Genomic DNA, 26,862 nt, shown 5'->3' with positions numbered 1-26,862 from the left:
GTCAAATATATTAGGTAACACTGTAATTCGCTTCTTCCTTGAAAAAATAAAATTGCCTTATTAATTGTTTACTGCATATTGAGATGAAGTGCAGAGATCTAACCATTCCATGGGACGGTAAACTCTTGTGGATATGGACACAGAGAAAATGTTTGGGCCTTTTGTTGTGGAAGTGGTGTAAACGTCTAGCCCAGAAGTAGTCCCTTTTTCTTTTAAATCTATTTGCATTTATGCTAACATTAGTGTTCCAGTAAATATTGGAAACAGCAGGATTTGGAGGCCGGGGGGTTATATAGTGCAATACCTTTGGGAAATCTAAAGTAAGCAGCAGAATAATCCAGATTCTAATTTAGTGGGTAAAGCAAATATGTAGCATTTAAAATTACAGTAGATAAGAAGCAATCTGACACCAGAAGGCAAGAAGAAACAGCTCAAAGCCCTAATCACCTGATGGTTTTAGTCATTGTGGTCATCTTATTTTTAAATCCTTACATGAGTTGTATTGTTGCTGAATTTTTATTATTTTAAGGGTAGCTGCAAAGGAGCGAGGAAACTGGCAGATGAGGAAATCACTCTTAATTCCCTTGAAAAAATGAAAGAAATGGCTCTTGTAAAACTGGAGCATATGAAATAAAAGAATCTGACTTGGGCTAGAAGTTCCATACTAGTTTCTTGTGAAAGAAGGAATTAGCTGAGAAAATGTTTGCTATATTGCAAGAACAAGAATTATGAGAGCGATTCTGGCTGAAAGTGATTTTTGGAGAAGTAGCTGAAGATGATTTTTGAAGATGCCTGTAGCCATCCCTACCTTTTCTCTCCTTTGAACACATGGAAGGGGTTAAATGTCAGTGTTTGTGTAACAAAGCTCTAGGTGGAAGACATCCATTTTGCTTGGGTGAGGTCAGGGGTGCAGTGCTGTGAGCAGAGTTCTCTAATAATTGCTTTCACAGGAGCAGCCGTGGCCCCAGCTGCTGTCAGATGCTGGAGACGCGAGAGGTTTGTCCCCAGTGCCAGGGTGCCTGGCAGCCTCTCTGGGCAGAGTGGCACACAGGCTTTGGGCACACACGTTGTGGGCTCTGGGCCTGCCAGGAGGTGAATTCTTGCTGCTGTTGCTGATGTTGCATCTAACATTATGCACCCTGTCTGTGGCCAAGAGGACAGTTTAAGGGCAAGTGTGCTTTACCCAGTGGAGACTTGAGTGTTCTGATTTTCAGCTTTCTCTTTCCCTTCCAGTAGAAATCAGAGTCAGTTACACTCCTGAAAACATCTCCACACATCACGGGTCTCTGACACAGGGAGAAACTGGGTGTGCTTAGTGACAGGAGCAGTGCCAGTGCCACTGTGCAGCCTCCCCTGCTCTGCCTGCTCTTGCCATCTTTTTTGTACTGCTGCAAAATTTTTACTGCTTCCAGTGTTCCCAAGGCAACCACACCACAAAAGACTTGGCAGTGAATTGTTCTTTCAGTTCTAGTTGTCAGTGAATAGTAGGAAGGAAGTTGGCATAGGGAAGCAAGGAGATAAATTTCCTTGCCATAAAGAAGCTGAGCTGATAGGTTGCATTTAGACACAAAGCATTGCTCTCAAACTTGAGGAAAAGCAAGAGCTTTTGTGCCTCAGTTGCTGCAGAAGTTAGAAGGAGCTGCTCTCATTACTAGAACAATGTTTGTCAGAGCATACTATCGAAGCAGAACCACATCAAAAAACAGCTTGTCAGTTTAAAAAAAAAAATAGAGAAAATTAGTGTTTAAATCCTGCTGCCTCCCGTTTCCCCAGAGGAGAGTGGCTATGTAATGACTGGGTTTGAAAAGCTGTCTCTAGAGATCAGCTGTGTCCATTAGCCCCTTCTGTATGCCCCCCAAATCCTGGTACTGTATTTCCAGGCACCTTGTGCTTTAGAAGTAAAGCTGGCAGCTCTGTCTGTTGATTTTATGTGTGTTGTTTGAAACGTCAAATCTGATTTTTAGCTCATTTCCCTCCCGAAGTACAGGATATATGTTTGCATCAGCTCCTGGGATGTGTGGCTGTGGGGTGTGTGGAGCAAGTTTTGCCTTTGTATGTTTTAAGTTTTCATTTGCTTTTTTCTTTGGACCTGCAGGTTCCCTTGGAAAACAAGTGGATAACTCAGCCAGCAATCAAGGAAATAACTTAGGGACCCCAACAAAGGCTGGAAAACTGAGCCATGCATTTAGAGATCCCCAGGCAGGGAGGAAAAGTGCAGAAGGACACGTGACAAAAGGTGGTGAGGAGTCAGAGAGTGATTTTGAATCTGATCCTCCTTCTCCCAAGAGCAGTGAAGAAGAAGAAGAACAGGAGGATGAAGAAGTCTTGCATGGAGAAAATGGGGACTTCAATGATGACAATGATACAGAACCAGAGAATTTAGGCCACCGGCCTCTCCTCATGGATTCTGAGGAAGAGGTGGAAGAAGAGGAGGAAGAAAAGCAGAGCTCTGATTCCGATTGTGACCGAACTAAGCAAAAATGTGTGGAAGGGCTCCTGAGCACTCGGTTCAGAGATGGTGTGGGCAGCAGTGAAATCACAGAGCCCAGTTCAGTGCCTATGTCTCCACCTGAGGTGCCAAGCACTCTGATCAACTCTGGCCAAGAATTTGATGTGTTTGGAGCTGTGCCCTTTTTCACTCTGCAGCCTCAGGCAAGAGAGAAAGTAGACAAAGATATTTCTTCTCAGGTGGCTTTTCCCAGCCTAAGCCAAGAGCAGGATGACTTTGATGTTTTCATAAAAGCTCCTTTCAGCAAAAAGGTGCCGCAGCGAGATGGGCAGGGGTCAGGGCTGGAGCCTCTGCTCTCCCCCACCTCTCCACGGAGCGTGGATATCTTTGGTTGCACCCCATTTCAGCCGTCCCTTGTCGCCAAGTCTGCTGGGAGTAGGCAGGACCTGTTTGGGCTGGTTCCGTTTGAGGAGATCACAGGCAGCCAGCAGCAGCAGCAGAAGGTGAAGCAGCAGCGGAACCTGCAGAAGCTGTCTTCCCGCCAGAGGCGCATGAAGCAGGAGGTGTCCAAGAGCAACGGGAAGCGCCATCACGGCACCCCCACCGGCACAAAGAAAGGGCTGAAACCCAGCTACCGCACTCCAGAGCGCGCCCGCCGGCACAGGAAGGCCGGCCGCAGGGACTCCCAGAGCAGCAACGAGTTCCTGACCATCTCGGACTCCAAGGAGAACATCAGCGTGGCCTTGACTGACGGCAAGGACCGAGCCAACCCTCTGCAGACAGACGAGACGCTGCTGGATCCTTTCGGAGCCAAACCCTTCCACCCGCCCGAGCTGATGCGCCATGCCCAGCACCAGGGCTTTGGGGACAGCTGCGGGGACCACGGCACGGTCGTGGTGGCTGGCAGGCCGAGGCAGAGCTCTTTGCACGGGGCCATTCACAGTGGGGATGGGCTGAAAACAGATGACTTTGGTGCGGTTCCCTTCACAGAGCTGGTGGTGCAGAGCACACAGAGCCAACCACAGCAGGCACTGGAGTTGGATCCCTTTGGAGCAGCTCCGTTCCCTTCTAAACAGTAGAGGCTTCCAATGGGTTTCCCCCTCTCCACCTCTCAAAGTCCCTTAATAAAGGTTTAGTGGAGTAATTTATTTGGTTGAAATGCCAGGAGCCTGGGTTGTACAGCTTGTTCAGGCTGAGGAGACAGTGGCCTGCATGTGTGATGGAATTGCAAGTAACAGCTAATTCTGATTTGGGTCTTTTTGAGAAAAAGAGTAAAAAAATCAGAAGTGTTGTTTCCTTATGGCAGATGGCTCCCAGAATGAAGTGAGGAATTGGATATGAATCTGTGTCACTGACTTGGGGCCCTGGGACATACTGTCATTGTGCACTTTGGTCTTGCCTTTCCATCCCTCTGCCATGTGCCCTGGTGGAGCAGAAGAGGCAAGGGAGCACATGGAAAATGCTTCCCATATGTATAGGAGGCTAATGAACTGTGGTCCTTCTTCATGTCTCAGCAGATCTAAGAAGCAAGACATACTGATATCCAGATTATGTGCTGGAAGTAGCCACGTCTTTGTTTCCTAGGTGAAAACTATCTTTATTAATCATAAAAATAAAGCAGCCACATCCTCAAGGGGCTGTGGCCCAGAATTCCAGAGCACAGCTATGGCTTGGGACCTTGCAGACATCTATGCAGCTGCAGAGATGAAAGGCAGATTATTTTTTTTGTGTGCCTAAATGGTCAATTTTGAATTATTTTTTTAACAGTAAGTGCCATTAATGTAAAGTAGCAAACTGGAAATGCAGAGTCAAAACTAAAGAAGCAGGTGATTTATGATCTGTGAGAAGCCTGAATGTGTGGGGGAGTGAGCCAGCAGGGACATGGCTGGGATTACAGCACTTTGGGAGACTCCTCAGTGTACTGGAAGAGGGGCTGTCCTTGGGCATGTGGAGTGTTTTAGAGGACTTGCGGATATGACTGTGAGGTACAACCATTGGATTGGTTTGATTACAACTTGGGATTTGTGTCTGTTTTCCTCTTGGGTTTTGATTGAAAAGAAAATGTGTCCTCTCTCAGACCTGTTGGTTTTTTACCACAGCAGTTTTATGAAATGACTGTAATCTGATGTTCTTTTAAGGTTTGCTAAATGCACTGAGCTTTGGGGATGCTTCTGCCCCACCTGTGTTCCAGCAGGAGCTGGTGCCTGCCAGACCACTGAGCTGCATTTCACCCCACGGAGCCTTTCAGGAAGGACCTGCTGCCCAGGAGCTTTGGGAGGTGCCTCGGGTGATGGCAGGAGGTGTGAACACTGCCGAGCACAGGGTTTGCTTCCTGTGCTGCCTGCAGGCAGGATGGACTCTGTGTGCACAGACAATGCCCATTGGGACAGCCCAGCCTGGGTTCCATGGCCATCCTCACGACACGGAAGGAGGTGTCTCCCCTTTCTGTACTGCTCCACTGGAGGCTGAGGAGTAGGCTGTTTGCATATTGGGGACTTCCCTATTTGTGGCTGGGTGTCCTCATGTGCCCCCTGTCACAGGTGAAGTGAACTATTATTCAGGGTTGTGAGCTGTTTTCCCCGACGCCTCCTGCTGGATATTCAGGAAATCTGTGATCCTGAGGTGTGGAGTGGGGGGGTGGGATTTGGTCCTTTTCAATATTCACTGAAAACACATTGAAAACAAATCACGTGACTCCTTTGGGATCAGTTTGATCCAATTCCCCCTAGGAGGTGTGGGAGATTGCTTCCATTAGCTCTGTAATCTGAACATACTCACAGTGATGGTGTGTAGATAGCTACCTTCATCTTCCTCAGTTTCACTTCTCACAGGGTATAAGCGGAATATTCCAGCTGTGCCTGCTTCAGGGTGCCTTTTCCTTTAGGAGTTAAGCCCTTAGGAGATTGAGTAGAAATGTTTCAACACAGGACTTTCCAGGCTTTATTACTGCTCTTCTCACCTGTTTGGTGCCAAAGGCTGCAAGAAGCACATGCCAATTTTTGTAGCATTTCTGACACTCAGGTTAACAGTCTTTTCAGTCTTTTTCGGTTTTGTTTTTTTTTGTTTTTTTTTTTTTTTTCCTCTGTGCATGCTTATTATGAGCTGCCTTTCTCAATGTCTTTCAGAGCTGTTACCTGCCTGAAGAGCTCTTGGAACAGAGCAAGATGACAAATGGGGCAGTGAGGTGGACACAAAATGAGGTGAAAACTGTGGTCCTAAATGTGGCTGGTCCTCACCAAAGCCAGGCTGTTGCTGTCATCCCAGTGGGAAAGCAACGGGAAGGGTTAATAATGCACACGGCCCTGGGGCTTGGCTCCAGGGCCCAGGAGGAGAGGTGAGGGCTGTTGGAATACAGGGAGGAGGCTGGGCATCAGCAGACCCGGAGTGGGCAGAAGTGATCAGGTAAATCACAAATAGGAAGTGGGCAAATGTTCATGTACTGTTGGTTTACCCCAAGGCTCCAGGCTGGGGAGGGCTGCAGGGAGTTTTGGCAGAGGGTCTCTATGCAGTGATATTGCAGCACAGCAGAGCTGAAGGGAGAGATAAGGCAAAGGCAAGCTGCAGACGCAGTGACTCTAGAGCTGGCACCAGTTATGGCCCATGATATTTGCCTCCTAATGGCCTTAACATACCTGGTTCTTCATACTCAAGACACCAGTCAGATTTTTGCTTAAATTTACCATTTTTTTCTTTAGAGTTAGTTATTTGATCCTTTCTTATGGTCGATATGAGATTGGTGCACCCTGCTAAGCTTAAGCTGACTTTTCCTGGTATATGTAGTTTATACACAACTGAACCCAAGTTTGGGGTTATTTTCAGCCACTATCCACTATTCAAAGGAGGTGAAATGTGTGACTGTCAGGGAATGGGGCATCCTTTGCCTTTCAGGGTGTGTGGAGTGCAACATAACCTTAGTTGAAATCAGGAAAGCCCTTGCTGCAGTAGACATGTACGTGCTGCCTGTGGTAGCAAGAGGGCAAGGTAAGGAGTTGACACTTCCCTTCCAGACAGAAATCCCAATTTTTTACAGCTTCTCCTTCAGCATGCTGAGGGACTGAAGCACAGGCCTTTTAGGATCAGCTGCTGGAGAGAGCATCTGTCCCAAAGTGCTAAGAAGCACAACCACTTTTGGGTAGTTGTGGTGATGGAAAGAAAAACCAGTTAGTTGTGTTTGCCTGTGGACTCAAAGGGCCCTTAGGTGTGTAATTAATACAGTTAATGATTTGGTTGCCCTGTGTGTGGCAGGGGGCTCTGTGAGCACCAGCATCTGAATCATTCTGGGTGTCCCAGTTAGTAAAACCAAGTACTGTGAAAATAAGTTGATATATTTGCTACTGTGAGAAAAAGAGTTTATCTGGAGTTTTTTATATGATATTGTGTATTTTTATATATCTAAGAAGTATATATAAAATATACACATGCACACATCACGTAGCCCTTGGAGTTGCTGTGGTATTGGTAACCCAGGAGCCACAATCATGTTGGTGACTTGAGTGAATATGAGTTAAGCACCAAGGCTGGCTGCTGTGTTACTGTTGTGTAGAGCTTATTTTGAAAGGAAATCAAGGAGATGGTGTGTATGGCTAAAGTTGTGACTGAGGTATCACCTACTATTAAAGAGCATAAAAACTATTTTTAAATTGCTGGCATTCAGCTTTTAAGTGCACTTGCCTGAACTACACTTCCATTTCTTGTTAGACTTGGAGTTTCTAAAGCTTTTTTGTCTACTACTAAAGTGAGAACTTTTAACTTTTTTTGTGAAGCTGGTGTATATCATAAAACCCTTGGAGTTGTTAAATAAAGGAACCTGGTTAACAGTGCCTTTGCAGGTCTCTTCAACATTGCATTGTGAAGTCTTAGTGTGTAGGCTTTAATTTACTCATTGTAAGCAGTGCTGCTGCCAAATCATTTTGTAGCTGTCATGTAAGCACCTGTTTTAAGTAGTTCTGTTTGCTGTCCAGTCATCCTGCTGTGCTCAAGTTGTTAAAAATCCTTCTCTTCAGTATTACTCCTTAAAGCTTTCCTGCAGAAAGGCTGTGTATGGTTCCCAGTGCCACTGGACTGAGCTCTGCATTTCTGGACGGAGCTATAATGTGGTGTGAGCCCCTTCCTGCAGTTGTTTACTGCAGTAGGTTGTTTGAATGCTCCTTGTATTGATTTTACTCTTGGGTGAGCTGAAGTAAGAATGGGAATGGTCAAGAACAGACAAAGCAGCAGCACGACTCTGTTAATAGAGTACTGGTAGCAGAATGAAAAGCTGAGTTCACCAGCAAATTCAGCTGGAGAATCTCCCCACAAAATCGCTGTCTGTGGTACAAGTTCCATGGCTGAGCCATTGACATCTATTGTTTTGCTGCATGAGAAGCAGGAATGAGTTACTCCAAGGAAAAAGCCAATGAACTGGAATTTATTTTTAAGTTCAGTATGTACATCAAAGATAATCATGCAGCTTGATAAGGTGTGTCAGGTAAAAATGCACAGCTTGGCAATCAGTTTCCTTATCTGGTGAAAACTGCTGGAGAAGTTAGGACTTTCCATTATAAAAATACATTAGCAAATACTAAAGTCAGTAATGTTTCAGAGCACATACACATTCCTGGGGTATTACTATACACATAACACTGGAAACAGACTTGTACACTTACAAGTTCCTTGTCAGACTTCAGTAGTAATAATTAGTGCACTTGAAACTTGCTTGGCTGTCAAGTTAAAAAAAATCATTTAAAAAATCAGTGTTTACTCTGAAAGGCTGAAAGCTGTGGGAGGTGAATCATTAATGCAGAGTCAGTTTTGCCAATACTTGTTTCTGGATTTTAAAAAAATAAACAGAAAAGCACCAGAACCACCCTCTGCCCAGCACATCAGCAGGAGTTCCTATCCTGCCCTTCTCCATGCCCAAGGCATTCAGGTGCCTATCTGTAAGTTTCCACCTCCACTCCATGTCTCCTTGGAAAACAAGTTCTGCTCCTCTGCCTTAGCCCAGAGGGAGGCAGCTTTGAGCAACAGAGCCTGCCTGCCCTGGGGCAGTCGCTGCACAGAGCCAGCCTCTCCCAGTGGATTAGGGGGAAGCCCTCTCCACAAGGACATAGCCACATGGGACTAGTCCCAACAGCAACCTTGCCTCTAACCTGGAAGTCCAAAGGATTTCAATGCTGTTCAGAAGACTGGCACCTCTGGAGCTTCATGATGCTGGGCTGCAGCTGCACCATAACCAGTGTATGTCATTCAGTTCATAAAAGATGGTTCCACGACATATCCTGAAAGTCCAAGCAGCCTTGGCACTGTGGCAGGACTGTGATAGCTAGTCCTTTTGGGCAACCGTGTCTGCGAGTGCAGTATCATCCTGCACGCAGGGAAAGGCCAAGTCAGGAATCTGCATCCCCAGCAGGTTCCCTGATTGCAAAACAGCAACAAACATGGACACGCAGGCTTAGTGGTACTGCTGAAATTTTGAAATGTTAATTCCAGATTACTGAAGGGATCGAGAGAAATTTCTTCAAGCATTGGCACGACCATGACCCCCCTTGAGGGAGGCTATTTTTAAGATCTGCAATGAAGATCTAGGTGTGGCAGGATGCCATGTGATCTCATCTCCCAGAGAATGGGAAAGAACTCATCCAGAGCAGGACACAAATCCACTGAATTCCAGTTCATACATTCCTGTTCCAGTGCTGAAGCGTAAGCACATCTTCCATGCACAGCCCATAGGCCTGTGCTTTGGATCTAGGACCAGCTCCCACAGTTCCTACAATTTTACAGGCATGCTGCCAGGAGTGTTCTCCTAACTGAAAACCTGCTGTTCAGGCCTGAGTGCCCTTGGCTGAGCCATTAATGTCTGCCAAGCAACAAAACATCCTGCTGGGATCTGCTCAGCGTGCTGCTGTCCCACTCCAGGAAGAGCTGTTTGGCACTCGACTGCAGGGCAGGAACTGACCGAGAAGGAAATGCCCCTCCGACCCCAGGCAGTGCTGCTGCGTTTATCGAAGCTTGCAGTAACACTCTGTCCCAGCAAGGGGTTAACAGTCCAGGAGTCAAGAAAGGAGCTGCCTCAGTCCTTGACAGCACAGCTCTTCACATGAGGTCCAGACCCGCAGTCATAAATCCTCTCGTGCTGCTTCTGAAATAGAGCAGGCAAACAAGGTAAATCACTGTGCACATGTAATTGGCAACTCATCTGATTTCAACATCAAGATCAATGCTAAGGAGATGGAAAAATCTGACAAAAGCCTGAGTTAAAGGCTACTTAAGGACAAGTACTAATGACGGTTTGAGACTACTCAGCTTGTGACACAGAGCTGGAAGGGATCTGGCTGGGCTGAGTCCAGTCTGCTCTAAAACTGCTCAAGGGCCCAGCAGCTCTACACAGCCTCATCCACTGCAGCAGCACAGGTGAGCAGTGCCTGGCATCACATCCCTGCTTTTTATTTGCACCAGTTGGGACCCACTCTGCAGCAGTGAGTGACCTGAGGTTCAGGCCAGCATTCCCAAAGCCTGTGGTTAGAGTATCCTGTTCCCCGAGGATGGCAACAGCCGTACCTTGGCTCACAAGTCCGTGCTGTACTCGGGGCAGGGTTTGCTGTGTCGGTACTGCATGATGTACACTGTGGACTGGTGCCACCAATACAGCATCACCACTGCCAGGATGTGCCACACTTGGTGGCTCGAGCCGAGGTAGTTCAGCTGGCCTGTGGGGGAGAGAAGCAAAGAGTTCAGCTGTTAAATTTGGCCACAACATATGCAGTGCAATCAGCAATCAGTCTCCTGCACGGCTCTGCCACACCCTGCCCTTGAGTGGTGACAGGGAAGGTTTTTTAAGGAACTTGATGGAAGTTGTCTGCCTCGACCCACTCTTTTACTCTGTGTGGGAACACTGCATGGGGAACATGGTCAGCCTGTTCTCTCCCAGGAAGTTCAGGACCCACAACAAGGACTGTGACACTGTAGGAAGCTTAACTGCAGGAAAGAAAACAGCCAGAAGAGAATTTCCTACCTGGGAAGTATCTTTCTGGAACTTTGGAAATATAGAAGAGAAAAGCTACAGCAGCGATGAAGTACATGACAAATACCCGCGGAGCAAACTCCTGCAAAAGAAAAGGAAGCTCTCCTATTCTGTTAGAAGGCAAAAACAGGAAAAAAAGTTCCTAAAGATAAAAAAGGAAAAGGCATGGCAACACTGAATCTTCCTTCCCTGCCTGTATTAGCTGTGCATAAATCCAACGTGGACACACAGGCTACTCAAGTTCAGCCAACAGCAGCCAGAGCATGTGTCTGTGAAAGGTCACCTGAGCCTGCCACTCCCCTGAGCCTGCACAGGACAGCCAGGGTGAGGGACACTGCAGTGCACATCCCTCTTATGCTGGGATCGCCACTGCTGCAGGCAGGACTGCTCACAGCAACTCAGCCACCAGGTGGATCTTGCTAGCAGAATGGTTTGTTACCAAAAGTGGGCTGTTTTTCTGAAGTATGGAAACAAAATGTATACCATATACACCATTGTGCTATCCCAGGGGAAGCCAGATGGGGAAGTGTGGGGGTACAGCTGCTACAGATGATTTTTAGAGGCCAGTCTGAAATGTCCTGTATGAAGGCCACATCTATTTTCAAGTAGTGCTCTGCCACATTCCACAGCAGTTCTGGACTGGGCTGAACCCTCACCCCAGGGGACAGCCATCCATCCAGGCCAGCTCAGGTGTGTGCAGTTTGTGCTTACTATGAAAAGGGAGCATTTCCTTCAGCACTATCAGGTGTTGCTGGGCAACTGCAGTGATTTCATGGTGGTTCATACCAGGCCACATTGGACTGCTTTTGGCTGTACTGGGCAGCTGCTTTCACAGCATAATTCCAAGGGGTGGAACAAACAGGGAAATACTAACATGAAAGAGCTGTTAGAGGAGGATTGTGTGGGAGACAGAGGGCTGAGCAGGTAAATGCTGATTTCTGCTGCCATCCTAGGGAACAGGAGAGGAGACACATAATCATCCCATTATCCCAGTGTCTCCTGGTTGCCCTCTGGATCTGTGGAGGCGGCCAGCCCTGAGCATTCCTGCAGCCTGACAGGTTCCTTCCTGCTCCACAGGCACCTCAGTCCCTGGCCTTGGTGAGGGTGCGGTCTGCCCGCACAGGCTGCTCCATGCCCAGACAAAGCTGGATCCTGCATTCCTTCCCTCCGTGCAGCTTTAGGGTAGCACAACACAATGAAGCTTCCCAAGCTGTCTATCCCCTCTCAACACAGTTCTCAGTGTTCCCATTTGGATCATATCAACCAAAAGAATTCTGTCCTTAGAGGGATTTTAACTCCTCTTCCTTCCCCGTTGTTTACCCAAGTGTAGGAGAACTCAAGGAAGATGGCAAGTGAAAAGCAAAAGGGAATCTTATTTTCTTCTTTTTTTTTATTACCTGTACAATGGATGCACCAACGCCGCCATTGAGCCAAACCCAGTGGATGGTGGGAATGATTCCATAGCCAGACACGGAGCAGAAGATGATGGAGCGCAGCCTGTGCCACTGCTGTGTGAGGTAACTGGGGTGGATCTGAGCAAAAAACACTGCCAGGATCATGGCCAGCACAGTGATCAAATACACCTGGCGCCAGTACTGAGGGCAGAAAGAAACAAGGCAAGTTTGTGGAGTGCAAAAGTCAGCTCTGGGCAGAAGGTTTCAGTGACCCCACCCTGTCCCTGCTGCGAGCACCAGCCATGGGTCCGAGTGCAGGGCCCTGTGCTTGTCAGCTGGCATTGAGCGCAGGGGGCTCTGTTCCTGGGGGGCACCTGGCACTACATCCTTCATGCCAAGCACTTCCTGCACCAAATGTTTTCAATGCACCTATGCCTCACCAGCCCCATTCAGCTCCTGCACAGCCATGTCCACGGCAGGACTTGAGGGGGAGCTGATTAGATGGAGGGAAAACAAGGTTGTTTCTGCCTCACAGCAGCTACCTTGTGGGCAATGCTGTTTGAGTAAGGTATCTGTGATGGGGCACGTCCCATGACCAGCCTCAGGCACTGGATGCAGGTAGGACCTGTCAAGTTTCCCTGTCTTGAGAGAAATTTAAATATTTTCCTGAGGTTTGTGCAATCAACAGCTGGAAAGGAAAACCTGCATTTGCCTGTCTCTTCAGCTGGTAGAGTTCTCCTGAGGTCAGAGGGGCGTGTTCCAGTTCCCATCCCTGCCTCCCAACTACTGTTCTCTTTAAACACCTGCACTAAACCCCCTTCCTGCAGCACTACAGTGAGACCACACAAACTAAGGCCTGGAAGGACACGTGCTCCTGACTCACGTTACTGCAGTAGAAGGCATAGAACACGCCTGACACGTAGCAGCCCAGGATCCCGATGGAAATGCCTGCATAATCCAGCGCCATCCAGCGCCGGCTGGTCTTCTCGGAGCGGTGACAGCAGAACAGGTGGTATCCGACTGAGCAAAGCATGCAGACCTACACAGAGGGCCAGAGGAGGAGGGTTAATTCTTTACAAAGGAGCAGGGAGCACAGCAAGCTTCAGCCCTGCAGCTGGAGCAGGCACCTGGCCCGTGACCCACCTCGGTGCAGGCACTTGTGATCCCTGCCAGCCGGCCATAGAGCGTCTCTGGCAGGGGGGAGGAGGAGCAGGACGCTGCAAACCACGGTAACCAGTTGTGCAAGTAACACAAGTGGGCTCCCGAGGCTGAGAGAGCTGACAGTGCTCCAGGGAAACACGTCCACACCAGTACAGGGGGAGGATGAATTCTGCTGGGCCAGAGTGCCACAGACAGAAGCCGAAGTCCAAATCTGCCCTGACTGCCCAGCACCCACTGTGTGCCTTGACTGAGGGAACACGCAGAAATTTAACTCTTATTCACAGGCTGCTTGTTTGCTCCTAGGCTGGCTTAAAATCTTTTCCCTGAGAAGTGTTTCGTTCTCTGTGGCCTTCTGCAGGAGCAGGGAGGAGCACTAGAGCCACTTGTGGCTGGACAAAGGCAATTCTGTACCCTACAGAGAACACAAATGGTGGCTTTAGCTCTTCTGTGCTCTCACAAGGACAGCGTGCTGCACAGGAGCTGCAGGCGCCCACCAGAGACATGCCTCAAGTCTGACAAGTAAGAAGTGAGGCCAACAGCCCTCCTGCTCTTCCCCACCATCAAGCCACGGCTGATCCCTGTGCTCCGGTACTTGGCCTTTTCCAGCAGCACCTGCAGCCACCTCAAACCCCCTCAAACTGCGGAAGCTCTGGGACACGGCCCGGACAAACGCATTTGTGTATCACGGACTCCGTCCCGTGGCAGCTGCGTTCAGTTTCCCGCAGCTGGCCGCAGGTCAGGTCCGGCCCAGCCGCGGCGGCTTTACCCCGCGGAGCGGTGGCGCCGCGCCCTCGCTGTCCCGCACCGCGCCCTCGCTGTCCCGCACCGCGCCCTCGCTGTCCGCACCGCGGAGGCGGCTCGGCCCCGCCGCCGGCCGGCGCCCACCTGGAAGCAGAAGAGGCAGACGGAGCAGATGACGAAGTCTTCGCGGGAGGCGCCGGCCGCCGGCAGCACGGCCGTCAGGTCGTAGATGCCCAGCGTGAAGAAGAGCAGGAAGCCGAGCAGGTGGCTCCAGATGTTGACGGTCTCGTTGGAGAGGATGAAGAGGCTGAGGGAGAGGAGACACAAGGCGGGGCAGGGTGAGCGGCGGCGGGGCCGGGGGACGCCCGGGGCCGCGGGGCGCGCTCACCTCTTGATGCAGAGGCGGGAGGGCAGGTAGGCGCGGTATCCATCGGTGATGTAGGGGTTGTCCTTCAGGAACACCGGGATCTGCTCGTACGTGTACAGCCGGATGCCGCGGGGCACCAGCACCGGCCAGTACTGGTAGCTGCCCAGCTCGATGTAGTGCGCGCTGCGCAGCAGCTTCTGGTGCATCCTGCCCGCCGCCGCATCGGACCGCCCCGAGCCGCCCTGACGGGCCGGGGGCCGGGATCGGGATGGGAACCGGGATCGGGAGCGGCGCCGGGACCGGCCGCGATGGCGTCACCCCGCGGCGCCCGCCGATGGCGTCACCCCGCGGCGCCCGCCGATGACGTCACTGCGCGGCTCCGCCCCGGCCTGTGGCGGCGACGGCCGCCAGGGGGCGCCAAGAGCCGCCTCAGCGCTCGGAGCCCCCGGGGCGCCTCTGAGCCGTCCGACTCCCGGGAGCCCCGCAGGACCCTTCAGACCTCCAGGATCCTCCGAGGCATTTGCAGTCCTCAGAGCCCTCACACCCCCGCCATCCCTCAAAGCCCTCAGATCCCTGGGACCCCTCAAACCCCCGGGAACCCTTCGGCCCCCACGACCTCTCATAGCCCTCAGACCTCCGGGACCCCCCACCGGGGGCACCTGGGACTCCTTAGACCCTTGAGGTGTCTCAAGAGTCCTCAGACCTGCGGGACCCCCTGAGGTGCCTTGGACTCCTCAGACCTCCGGGACCCCCTCAGACCTGTGGACCCCTGAGGTGCCTCAGGCTCCTGGAATCCCTCAGACCCCCCGAAACCCCCCAGGGCACCTCAGAGCCCTCAGACCTGCGGGACCCCCTGAGGTGCCTTGGACTCCTCAGACTCCCTCAGACCTGCGGGACCCCCTGAGGTGCCTTGGACTCCTCAGACTCCCTCAGACCTGTGGGACCCCCTGAGGTGCCTTGGACTCCTCAGACCCCCTCAGACCTGTGGGACCCCCTGAGGTGCCTTGGACTCCTCAGACCCCCTCAGACCTGTGGGACCCCCTGAGGTGCCTTGGACTCCTCAGACTCCCTCAGACCTGTGGGACCCCCTGAGGTGCCTTGGACTCCTCAGACCCCCTCAGACCTGTGGGACCCCCTGAGGTGCCTTGGACTCCTCAGACTCCCTCAGACCTGCGGGACCCCCTGAGGTGCCTTGGACTCCTCAGACCCCCTTAGACCTGTGGGACCCCCTCAGACCTGCGGGACCCCCTGAGGTGCCTTGGACTCCTCAGGCCCCCTCAGACCTGCGGGACCCCCTGAGGGGCCTGGACCCCTCAGACCTGCGGGACACCCTGAGGTGCCTTGGACTCCTCAGACCTGCGGGACCCCCTGAGGTGCCTTGGACTCCTCAGACTCCCTCAGACCTGCGGGACCCCCTGAGGTGCCTTGGACTCCTCAGGCCCCCTCAGACCTGCCGGGACACCCCAGGGCATCTCTGACCCCTGGGGCCCTTCAGAGCTCTCAGACCCTCACGACCCTCTGAGACACCCTGGGGCACATCAGTCCCTCTGGGACCCCTCAGAATTCCAGGATCCCCTAAGGTACCTTTGGCCTGGGGTGCCTCAGAGTCCTCAGACCCTCCAGGACTCCTGAGAACCTCTGAACCACCAGGGACCGGCAGGGGCCCCCTGGACCCTTCAGTGCTCCGGAACAATTGAGACATGCCTTTGGACCAGTCAGGCATTCCTCTCAGGTAGGCTGCAAACCTCAGTGACAGAGGCCAGGAACACACCTGTCAGGTCAGACAACCACGAGGGCTGTCATTCCCTGTGGGATTTGCAATTACACTGTGCAAGAGCAATGTCTGGTTAATCTGAGATCATGATTGCTAGCATTTTGGGGGTTTCCCTGTGTACTCTCTGAAGTAACAAAAAAGTCTTAGTAGTGAGAAAGACTCTTCCAAAAGTTTGCTTTTAGCAGGGTTTTTTTGCTAATTAAAAAAAAAAAAATGAAAAAAGTAGTGGGGGTATAGCAGTAATTCCCCAGGTATAATAATAAGATTTCTGGTTTCCAAGTTGCAGACAAGTGTGCCACAGGGTAATCCTGGTTCACCTGGCCCTCCCTGCCAGTTCTGTGCTGGGAAGGCCCTTGCAAAGGGCATTGGATTCATTAAACCAAATGGTGTGAGGAGTGTGCAGGGTTGTCCCATGGCACAGATGTGTCATGTGAAGTAAAAGATGGGGATGACACTGACAGTGAAGGCCAGGTGTTCAACAGAACCAGCTGTGCTGTGTCACTCCCAGATTTGTGCTACACCATTTGGTTCCCCAAATTAAGGTGGATTCGGTCAGCAGCAGCTCTTGAATATTTCTGCCAATCAATCATTCACTAAGATTTCTTCCTGTTAGTGTCCTTAGAGCACTGTTGCTCTTGCCTCGCAGACCTGCCTCCTCCCTCCTGCTCATCTGCTCTGTGTGCTGGGTACCTTTTTCCCCTCATGTAACCCCAGGAGTTTCTCAGAGGAATCCTGTTCACAATAATAATTGAGCAGGCTTAGCTTTAAGGTACTTGCTTGTGTTTCAACTTCCTGGGATGTATTTGGAGCCTGACTCAGGATGGTTCATTCCTGTTCTATTTAGTTTCTGTTTCCTGTTCCATACTGCGTCTCTGGTTCAGGGTTTTCCATTCTCCCAAGCTTTCTACTAATGAGGTGAGTGAGACTAATTTAGGAAAGAAGCACAGAGAGAAGGCACTTTGCGGGGGCCCCTCAGCCATAGCTGAGCCCCAGATCTCAGAGAGCTGGGGGAAAACTGTGTCTGCTCTGCCAGCTCCTGCTCACACACCCATGGATTTCTTGTTTGCTCCAGCGTCAGACCACTTTTGTCCAGCCAAAGGGTGATCCGAAAGTTGATACCGAGTTGAAAACCGTAATTAATCTTAATTGTCCATTGTCTCATTAGCTTACTGAGAACAGTGTACCTGCAAAAAGCACTTTGGTTCTCAGCCCAGTGCAATTTAAATGAACTCCCAAGTGCTTCGAGGGGTTCAGTCAGAAGAAATCGGTGCTGACAGCACTTTTTTTTCCCAAAGAAGCTTTAATTGGCTGTTAAGTTAGAGCTTTGAAGTTTTCATAGGAGGAGTGTTACAGGTTAAATTAATAGGGGAAATTGAGAAACAATTAGGGCAGCTTTAAATTAATTACTTACACTATTTATTTTGAGTATATTGAACAATTGTGTTGTATGTGTAAGGGATTGCAATTAGCCATCTGTGTGAGGTAGCTTTGACCTAAATTGACCTTCCTGGGTTAGTAAGTAGCTTGCTCTAATTCCTACACTGCATCTCGAATTTTACTGGCAGATGAGATTAATTGGGAGGAAAGATGAACGCGCTTGAGAGGTTCCATACTTTTCTGTTGGTACTGGAGTCAGCTGTGCAGTTAGAGGTAGGGAAGGCTTTCAGAGAGGTGGCTGAGGAGGTCACCCAGGAGCCGAACTGTCGCTGGCTGCCAGGAGCACATTGAGAGCAGGGAGCTCCGGGGACGGCTGCAGAGCAGAGGAATGGACAGCGCCCTCAGCAAGGAGCCGCGACCCGAGCCTGGGCCTGGCCAAGGGCTCGGGGCTCTGCGGCTCCGGACGGCACTCCCAGACAGCGAGAGCCCGCGGCTCAGCAGGGAGGAAACCTGACCCGTCGGACTATGTGGGGTCACAGGATGTACTTGTGCCCTGCTCCATGTATGCTCTGGTTTTCCGGGGAGCAGCCGGGGGAAGAACAATGATCCCCGCCAAAGATCTGAAATGTTGGTGGCAGAATGTGAGCAAACCCTAAAGTGGTTCAAGCTCAAAACTGAAAGGGTGGAAATATTTTCGCTGCTGATTTTTGAGGCATTGAAACTGGTTTTTCCGCCTCGCTCATGCCCAGCTCTCCCTGCAGGTGTCAGCCTCGCTCCATGCTACCGCCCGTCCTGCCGCTGCCCTGGGCCTGCTTCCCATCCTCATTCCGTAGAGTTCGGGACACGCCCCGGCGGGGCCGGGCTTTGCACACCCCCAGCAGTGCGCATCGGGGTGATGCTGGCGTTCCTCAAGTTGCCGTGGCTCCCAGTTCGGCCTTCTTCTGAAGTGTCAGGCATAATGCGTCCTCTTGAGTTTTGTTCGGGGGCTTTCCGCGTTACAAGGAAATGGGAGTTACTCTGGGACTCCTTTCCCCATTGCTGGAATCCGCTGCTCTGGGAGAATTCACCTTGCTCTGAGTTTTCCAGAAAAGACAGATTAGTGTCCAGAAATTAAACCTCATATCAGGCTGCCTTAGTTAGGAAAGTGCATGTGGAAGGCACTGCATGTCTTCCTTTGCGTTGTGCCTACAGCAGTGTTGGTGGATAGCTCAGGCTTTCCTTGTCTGTGACAAACTCAAATGTGTTTTCCCTGGGGACAGGAAGCAGGAGGGAGATATTGGCATGCTGTGTGCAGCAATTTGGCAAAACTTGTGGATGAAGTACAGGCTCTGCTTTACGGGCACAGACACCATGTAGCTGTTGGTATGCATGGAGTGTCTGTGTGCACCAGGCCATGCATGACGTCGGGAGGGGAGATATTAAAGCCCCTTGTCATGTACAACACATGACTCCTGTCTCCAGTTCTTGGGAGCAGCCACAGCAGCTGTGCAGTGGGTTCCTGGATGTTGGTACACAGTGGAGTCACATATAAGAAACTAAGACTTGTAGCCTCATAGGAGCGAAAGAGGCTTTGACAGAGAAAGTGTGTGTATGTGTGTGTGTAAGAATAGAAATTCCAGACAGCCCTGATCCACCAATTCCCTTCATGAGAGAACACTAGGAATGCAAGTATTTTGTGTTCGATAATGACTTTAATACCAAGAAAGCTTGATTTCAAGGTCCCTTTCCCTGAAAAGTCTTCTCTGCTCCCACTGTCCCCAGTAGGAATTTTGTGGCCAGGTTCTCTGTGGTTTCCTGCAGCTCTAGCACTGAGCAGCTTCCAGGAGTGCTGCAGACAGACCTGCTGACATCTGCGTGGGGGCTCGGCTCTCTCTTTCCTCTCCCCATGGAGAGATGCCATGTGATGTGTGCACTGAAGTGACTTGGTTTGGTAGGGCTCTTCCTATATGTTTTTTTATTTTTCATTTTTTTCAAGGGATGTTTTTGTTTTTTGAATCAATCCCTTTGGCTTTCAGCTTCAGCTTCTGAATCTCAGCATCTGTCAGTGGTGCGATAAATTCTCTTTGGTGATAAGAGAACAGCTGCCAATAGCAAGAGCGGGGATGGCATTTGGGGTTTTTTTCTGCTGCGTGAGCCCTTGCAGTCAGCAGAGCCGCCCTGTGCACACAATGGGAAGGCACCTCTCCTGCCCAGCCCACGGTTGTGCTGCCAATTTAGCAACATCTTTTCCCTCCATGTTAAGCAGTGCACATGAACAATTGTGCAGCATAACAGAGTCTTGAACTGAAGTAACTGACAAATAGCTTTTTTTATGGATACTTTCTGAGGGTGGAAGTGGTATGGGGACAATAAAGAAATTTTTTTGAGAATTTAAGGGATTTTCAAGGAAAGAGAGAAAGATTTGCTTTGGAAAGATTCTTAATCATAGGGGTGGTGTTTCTTAGCACAACAGTCTGTTTCCAGTGAAATTGGTAGAGGAAAAACAGTCTTCCACTTCTGTGGAGTCCTGAATTTTAGGCACATCAGATTTGGGCTTTTTGTTTTTCATATTTAAAAGTCTTTTTAACTCCAGTCTGCCTATAAAATTTTATCATAGCTGGAATTCATGCCACAACAGAAGGCATTTCTAGACCAATTATTTTGACTGAGATGTTTTGCTTCTCTAGTTGGGTTAAGTTTAGTTGATGCATTTATGTTGAGAGTGAAACTCCAGGAATTGTGGACAACTTTGTTCCATAAGGTAATTTTGGAGACGTATGTGGGTTTGGGAGTTTGCTAAAGAAAGAACCAGTCTGTTCCTGTGGAAGTCCAAGGCTCCTCTCATCTGGTTGGAGTTTGATTTACCAAAGGGGATGGTGTTTCTAAGGCACTTAAAAGCCAAACCAGCCTTTCTGTAAAGTCATTCTGTGGGTTTTGCTGTAAAGCCTCACTGGTGCTGATGGATATCTCCAGGTATTTGAATGTTGCTGTAAGTAGGACCAGAGACACACGTTCTCATTTGAGGATTTCTATGCCGAAATCAACTGGGCCTTTTCCAAAAGTCCTTCCAAACTTTTAGTGGGCTTTTTAATCTTGTCTACGAAGCTCTGCTTTAATCCCAAACAAGGCCTGGGTATTGACATTTGGGATGATCTCACTGCACTTCCTTTTGGCTTGTTTTTTTGTCATCTGCCAAGATGAACACATGCGCATCATGTTTTTTTCCTGTGTTGCTAAATGCCACAATCTCTGCTAAGAAGCAGTGGTTTGAGAATTGTAATATCAAAATGAAGATTTGCCTTGCATCCAAAAATGCTCCAGAAAGATCCAGGAAATGGGGAGGAAATTATCGTCTTGTTCAGTTCACTGCACTGTGGATACTGTTGCCTGCCTGCCAGATTGGGGTTTTCCCCTTGCTACTTAGTTTGTCTTTGGATAGGTTTTCCTCTGTTGTTTTGATTACAAAAATTGGAATTCCACGATCTTCTGAAAATATACAGGTCATTTTCCCTCTCTTATCCTCATTCTCTGTCTAGCTTCATTAAATCATGGAGACTTTTAAGTGCCGAGGAGGAGGCCGTGTATTAGGAAGTGCTGGAAGTTGGTGAAGAGCCAAGTACAGTATAACAAGCCCTGCAATTGCTTTTAATCTCTTCTTTTGTAAGGTCTTGTGTTTGTCCACTTTTCATGCTAGTAGATGCCCCAGTTCCATCTCCGTGTGTGTGGGCCTGGGAGACCTGGAACGCTCTTTTTCAGCTATTACTTGGACTAAAAGCTCTCTGCAGAGAAGAGAGGGCAGGGAATTGCTCACCTGCTTTCCTACCTAATTTTTCCCTTTTGTCATCAAATTATTTGACTATTTCATCTATTACTTTCACATACTTAAGCTAATGTGATGATTTTTTTAAGCTGTCAAACATAAAGCAAGGTCCACAGAAGATTGTTTCCCAGACTTAGAAGCATCTGTTGGAATTTTCCTCTGTTCTCCAGTTGCACCCTCCTTGCCATTTCCTTTCACAAGTCATGCTGTGTGCTGTGTCTCATGTCATCCAGAATTCACCAGCATGTCCCACAAGTGGCTGCAGGGCACTTGGATTTGACCAGTCTTAAGAATTCTGTTCTGCTCCTCCTTTCCCTGTGACCTCAGAATGACAGTAACTCAGTGCTCTGGGAGAAATGAGGCAGTGATTGAACTCCCTATCTGTGCCATGCACATCGAGCTGTGAGGAGTTAGAATTCTCCTACTCTTGCCCAAAGCCCATCCAAAGCCCATCTTGATTCTGTTGCCTGTTTTCCTACAGTCTGCTAAGCTGATGGATGCCTTCTGACAGTGTTCTGCCATCGGAGTGACTGCTGGAATGAGAGCTTTGTGCTCTGCAGAAGGCACAGTGCTGGAGCCACAGTTGTGTCAGCCTGTGCTGTGTCACTGGGAAGTGATCTTACCACCACATGAAGTGTGCTCTTCCCCCGCTGAAATCTGATTCCCACCGACTGCTGAATGGCAGGAGTGACTCCTGAAAGCCTGCAGATGATCCATGCTGCCGGGAGGGGCTTGGAGTGGGAATCCAAGAACAGCGTGGGGATGTGGAGCTGTTCGCAGGTCCCTTGCCTGTCCTAGGGCCACGTGTCCTAGAGAGCCACCGGGCTGGGCTACTCTGGGTGCTCCTGGCAAGCTGGGACTTTGTTCAGCAGCCTCGCAAGGAGCTGAATGGCTGCAGATGCTTTCTCCTGACTGAAGCTGGGAGTTTGAAGGGCAGCTGAATTTGCTAATGTTGGTGCTTTGATGCAAAGTGTGAGAAATGGTGATGAGGCATGAGGCAGAACAGCTTGCTCGATTGCTGCTGGAGTGACTCTGCAGTGCTGACAGTAGTTAAAAACATGGCTTTGGTGCATAGGCTTAGTTAATATATAGAACTTGGAAGGCTGCTCGGAACAGCTATGGGCTCTCTCTGTCTGTCTCTTTTTAATAGAGTCGCTTCCCTGCCCAGAACTGCACTTTAATTTTCAGTCTCTTTAGGGTCATTAGAGAAGACTGACATTTTGGGAACAGTTGTACAGTACAAGTATGAATAACAGTATCCATGCTTTTTCCTGCAAGGGGATGTGGAATGCAGTCAGGGTTATTTTCCTGGTTGCTAGCAGTGGTGGCATACTTGTTGCAAGTATAAAACACTGTGTTGTTTTTGCTGGAGAGTTAGTCTAAAGCAAACACTCAGCTGAGACTAGAACCAGGACATACTGGCCAGGCTGTGCTTCCTTGGGACCACAGGACATGATTGGGTTAACCTCTCAGAATTATCTCTCCTGCAGTAGGAAAGTGACCTTAACAGCTTGGCCCTCTCTTCTGCATATAGAGTGGGAAGAGCAGGTAACTCTGCCACCTGTGAGGAGTCTGGCTGGACCTGATGGGACAAAGACCACACTGGATATGACCAACACCTCACATCCAAGGTGTCATTCTTGTGCTCAGGCAGCCCAGTCTGCCCTCATACTCACCTCCTTGGCTATCCAGAATCTGCATCAGTGGTTTAGGAAGAGAGACCTCGTAGTTCCTGCCTGGCCTTGTTGGTCCTGTTGCTGGAGGAAGCAAAGTCCCAATGGAAGCGTGTCTTGCAGGCAGCTGGGAAGGGCTGTGGTGAGACCTGCCACTGCCAGCCGGCGTGAGAGGGAGCTGCAGGATGGGCAGCGACAAGCCAGGAGAACAGATGACCTTGACTGCACCTCCATCTCTATGTATCCGAGTCCTTGCCACTTTGTCAGAGCTTTTCAGATAATTTCTCTATTAATGATTGAATGCCAGCTGTTTCAAAGGTGGGGTCAGATGGAGAACTCGGTCACTCATGTTGGCGATCGGTCCCTGTGTGAGTGATCCTGCTGACTCCAGTGGGAGTACTCACTGGGGAGGGAGATTCCCCCTGGACAAGGGGGATCCTTCTTGTGCAGTACCAGTGGCTCTCCTTACAGAGTGCAGGTGGGGAAATGGTCAAAGAGACAGCAATCTTGTTTTTTTGTTCAGTCTCCAAGTATTCATCCTCGTGTTCTCCAGGTTAAGACATGCATCAGCTCATGGAAGTGGATGCCAAATGCCCCTGGAGCTGCTGAAGGAATATTTATCAACGTTTCTCTCTTCACCACATTTCATTAAAAAAGAAAAAAAAAGCCCAAACCAAAAAACTGTAACAAAACCACAAAACCCAGCTAAAACCTGCAGCCTCATTATTATTTCAGTGTAACTTGTGCCATGAGGAGATCAAGCAAGCATGTCAGTATGTGACTGTCAGCGTGAAGAGACCAACTGTGGCTCTGTGTGTGAGCGAGTTCTGGGCATGCTATGTCAGGGGCAGTGGTGAGTTTCTTTCAGGCTGCTGGAATGGTTTTTATTTGCAGGGGGTTTTTTTGTTTGTTTGTTTGTTTGGGATTTTTTTGATGGACTAGTTAGTTATTAGGATGTGGTCTTGTCAAACAGGCTTGCCAGGTTTTCAGCAGTCATCCCAAGTGGACTGCCTAAAAAAGGGCTGGCACTGCATCACATGGAATGACCGATGATATGTCATATATTTTTAATGGGCAAAATGTTTTAATAAACATTCTCCCTCCTAAAATACTAGATTTTAAAATAGGTTTTAGCCTTGAGCCATGTAGCTACCCAGCTGTGAATTTTATAAGGCAACAATCTCCACACCATTAGATGTTATGACTGATATGCCAGTGATGGCAATAGCAAGTATTTACACACATTTAAAAAGTTTCCAGTAGCAGTTAAAGGAAGTATGGCTCTACTTGGAAGATTTTCTCAGCTCAAAATTAAAGCAATTTAATAAAATTATGAAGTCAGCCATGTACTATCTTCTAGTGAGCTGCAAGTTCTGTGTTTTGAAGCCATGCCGATTGCTGCACCTGACAGCTTTAATCACATCACCTGACACTTTTGAACATCAACATTATTTTCTTTTTGTGTGATTTCTACAGCCTTAGCTACTCAAAATTCAGCTGAAAGGCTGCACACTGGGGCAGATGAGACCCCAGCATGATCTACCACAGTTGTCTTGGTTCATAGGAAATCCTGCCTGGGTTGTTTGGGCTTTTTTAATGGGTTGCAGCAGTTACCTTGCTTTGTTTAGATGCGTTTGGGACCATGTCTTAAGTTGAAAGGTGATCCAGTGATCCCTCTTTGGGTAGCACAAGTCCCTCCTGTACAATGACTTTTGTGCAGTGATCATTGAGTCATGCAGCCTGTTGGAGATCTGTTCTCTTCAGCCTAAACCTACTAGCAAGTCAAACACTGTCCTTCTTGAAAATATCCCTCCTCTTATCCACCACAGAGAGTGAAATCTGAGTGTTTGTATATATCTGAAAGAGAGAGATGATAGTTGTGAGCTTCTGCTCTTTGTTATTCCTTCTTGCCTCCCAAGAATCCTTTACTTAGACACGATAGGAGAGTTTATAAAGTTGAAAACAAGTGTTGTCATTTATGAGCTCTTTGCTGTCTGGGGTGGGATAAAGCATACAAGGTTTTTGTGATTAATTTTAAGTTTGGTACCAGGGCATTTATTTACTTTACAGAAAATCCCCTTTTTTCAAACCAAAGGTATTGGTTAAAATTCCAGTAGTCATTCAGAAATTCTGCACCAAGTAATTCTTTTATTAGTTTACAATTAGTTTCAAGCTGTAGAAGGTGACAGCAGACTTTCTGTCATGCTCCTATAGGACAGAAATAGAAGCACAAACATGGCTTGAAAAATCTGACAAGAACTGATACCAGGGTGGTGTTAATCCTTTGCAGCCTGCACAGCTCCATCCAGCATTGGGGCTGCCAGCTCTCTGGAGAGCTGATAGAGCTGTAGCAAACAGTCCAATGGCTCTGCTGTGTCCTGTCAGTTTTTTTTTTCTTCTGGTGTCTCTAAAAGGTAATCACATTTCTAGCAATGGAGGAGGGAGCTTTTCATTGCTGCTCATGAAGAGATTGGTTTCACCTGCAAATAGGGATTCCACATCATTAGACTTTTCAAATTTGGTATGTCTCTGGTTTTGGTGGCTGAACCAGAAGATCCTTGAAGAGAAGTTTAAAAAGTGTTTGTGCAGTTTCACATCTCTTTTTTTGCATTTAGATAGATGATGGCCTTCCTTCCACAGAGGAATGAGCTGCTCTCACTCCACAGTTTTGTCACTACCTATTGGTGATGGCCATGGAGAAGAGGACACAGAGGTCCTGGGTGCTGGCTGCTGTAAGGGTAAATGACACCAAGCAGCCTCTGTTCCACTGGGCTTTTTGGTCCAGAAGATCCATCACAACAAAGGAATACCTCAGACGAGGTCACTGAACTAGGTCCCCACTCAGGAGACTGTTGGGTTCACTTGGTTGTCCTATGGTTCTCTGAGCAAAGGAATGAAAATAACTTTGCCTGATGCTCTGGTATAGGATAAGGCTTTGGAAAGGCACATCCAGATGTGCCTTTTGGTGTCCATTTCTCTTTCAGGTAATTCCTGCTTCTCGTTCTTCAGAGCAAGTGACAGCACGTTCCTAGCTCTGAAGTACCTATAACTCTCCCAGGGATTTATGCGGCCTTATCACCTGCACTCCTGAGCAGGCTTAGGGATCTGCAGGACAGGATTTGGCAGTGAGCAGGATAAAGCCTTCCTGCAGGTTATTTCTTGTGAGGGGATCTTTTTTTCTGACACTAGCCACGTGTCACTCATGCCCATATCACTCCTCTCCCTGTTCCTCCTCTGATGTGTGTAAGGAGCAGTTAGTTAAATGGCAAATAAATCTGATTCCTCTTGGATGAAAAATCGATTCAGGTAAGTTGCTGCTTGTTTTGCTTTGACTGCTGTGTCTATTAGGCAGTGATTTCTGGCACTTTCTTCTTGCTGCTGTCACCCCTCATAAACTCCATTCCCAGGGGCCTGACAAACTTGTGTGGCACTGGAGAGCAGCATGGCCTCCCTGCTGCGGGAGGGTATTCCTGCCCCAGGTGCCCGGCTTCCCCATGGAGCCTGGGGCCAGGGAAGGGCTGCAGAGCTGGCTGCTCTGCTCTGACACCGCAGGGAAGGCCAGAGCAGGTGGTGGGGAGCAGGGGGCTGTGGTGGGGAGGACAGGCTGGGGTTCTACCTGCGCCCCATTAGTGCCCAGTGGGGGCTGGAGGTGAAGCAGGCAGAGGCAATGCAGCAACCTCCCTCCATGTTTCTCTGTGTGCCAGGTGGGCTGAGAAGAGCCCCTTGGTCATGAGGAGAGGGGCAGAGGGACCCTGTGTGTGCGGTGTCATCAACCACCATCTCCTCCTCCCCTGCACGCTGAGAAGGGACAGGTAATTGGCTTCCTCCCCGGGGGAAGAGGAGCTGTGGCAGCCCGTCCGTTCCGTGTGACAGCACATGGACCCCCGGTGTCCAGGTGCCCCGGGAAGCGCCGCTGCCATAGCGGGAGGGCAGCGCCGCGCAGCACAGCGCTGGCACGGCCTGCGCGGGGATCTGGTTAAGTCTTGAAAGACTTTGTGGGTTATGACATTCCCCTAAATGTGCTGAGCTTTCTTTAACCTTTCATAAAACATTGTGATCTTTATGGACTGTATCATATTGTGCAGTAATGTGCTTTATTGTCCACAGAATAAGCTTTTCTTAAAGATA

At 49.3% G+C, this 26,862-nt stretch overlaps 2 protein-coding genes across 4 annotated transcripts in view; one reads left to right on the top strand and one right to left on the bottom strand.

The window, feature by feature from the left end:
• The window catches only part of BMP2K (BMP2 inducible kinase), a 49,506-nt gene extending 42,237 nt beyond the window's left edge, over positions 1-7,269 (top strand). For all 3 annotated transcript variants that reach the window (XM_085578440.1, XM_021529520.3, XM_077783089.2), the window contains one exon: positions 2,096-7,269. In XM_085578440.1, the coding sequence (XP_085434566.1) occupies positions 2,096-3,528 (1,433 nt within the window). In that variant the 3' untranslated portion in view covers positions 3,529-7,269. The remainder of the gene's footprint in view (positions 1-2,095) is intronic.
• A 571-nt stretch (positions 7,270-7,840) lies between these two features.
• On the bottom strand, positions 7,841-14,450 carry PAQR3 (progestin and adipoQ receptor family member 3). The gene is made up of 7 exons (XM_021529521.4): positions 14,133-14,450; positions 13,889-14,051; positions 12,726-12,881; positions 11,846-12,043; positions 10,440-10,530; positions 9,986-10,134; positions 7,841-9,566 (listed from the first exon to the last, which is right to left on the bottom strand). Exons 1-6 carry the CDS (start codon positions 14,315-14,317, stop codon positions 9,992-9,994), a joined length of 936 nt encoding a protein of 311 aa, XP_021385196.3. The 5' UTR covers positions 14,318-14,450; the 3' UTR covers positions 7,841-9,566; positions 9,986-9,991.
• Positions 14,451-26,862: the final 12,412 nt, after the last annotated feature.

Source organism: Lonchura striata, chromosome 4 (assembly GCF_050655825.1).
Source record: "Lonchura striata isolate lonStrDom1 chromosome 4, ASM5065582v1, whole genome shotgun sequence".
Lineage (NCBI taxonomy): Eukaryota > Metazoa > Chordata > Aves > Passeriformes > Estrildidae > Lonchura > Lonchura striata.
The sequence above is the reverse complement of the archived record's forward strand: the minus strand, read 5'-3'. Positions and strand labels throughout refer to the sequence as shown.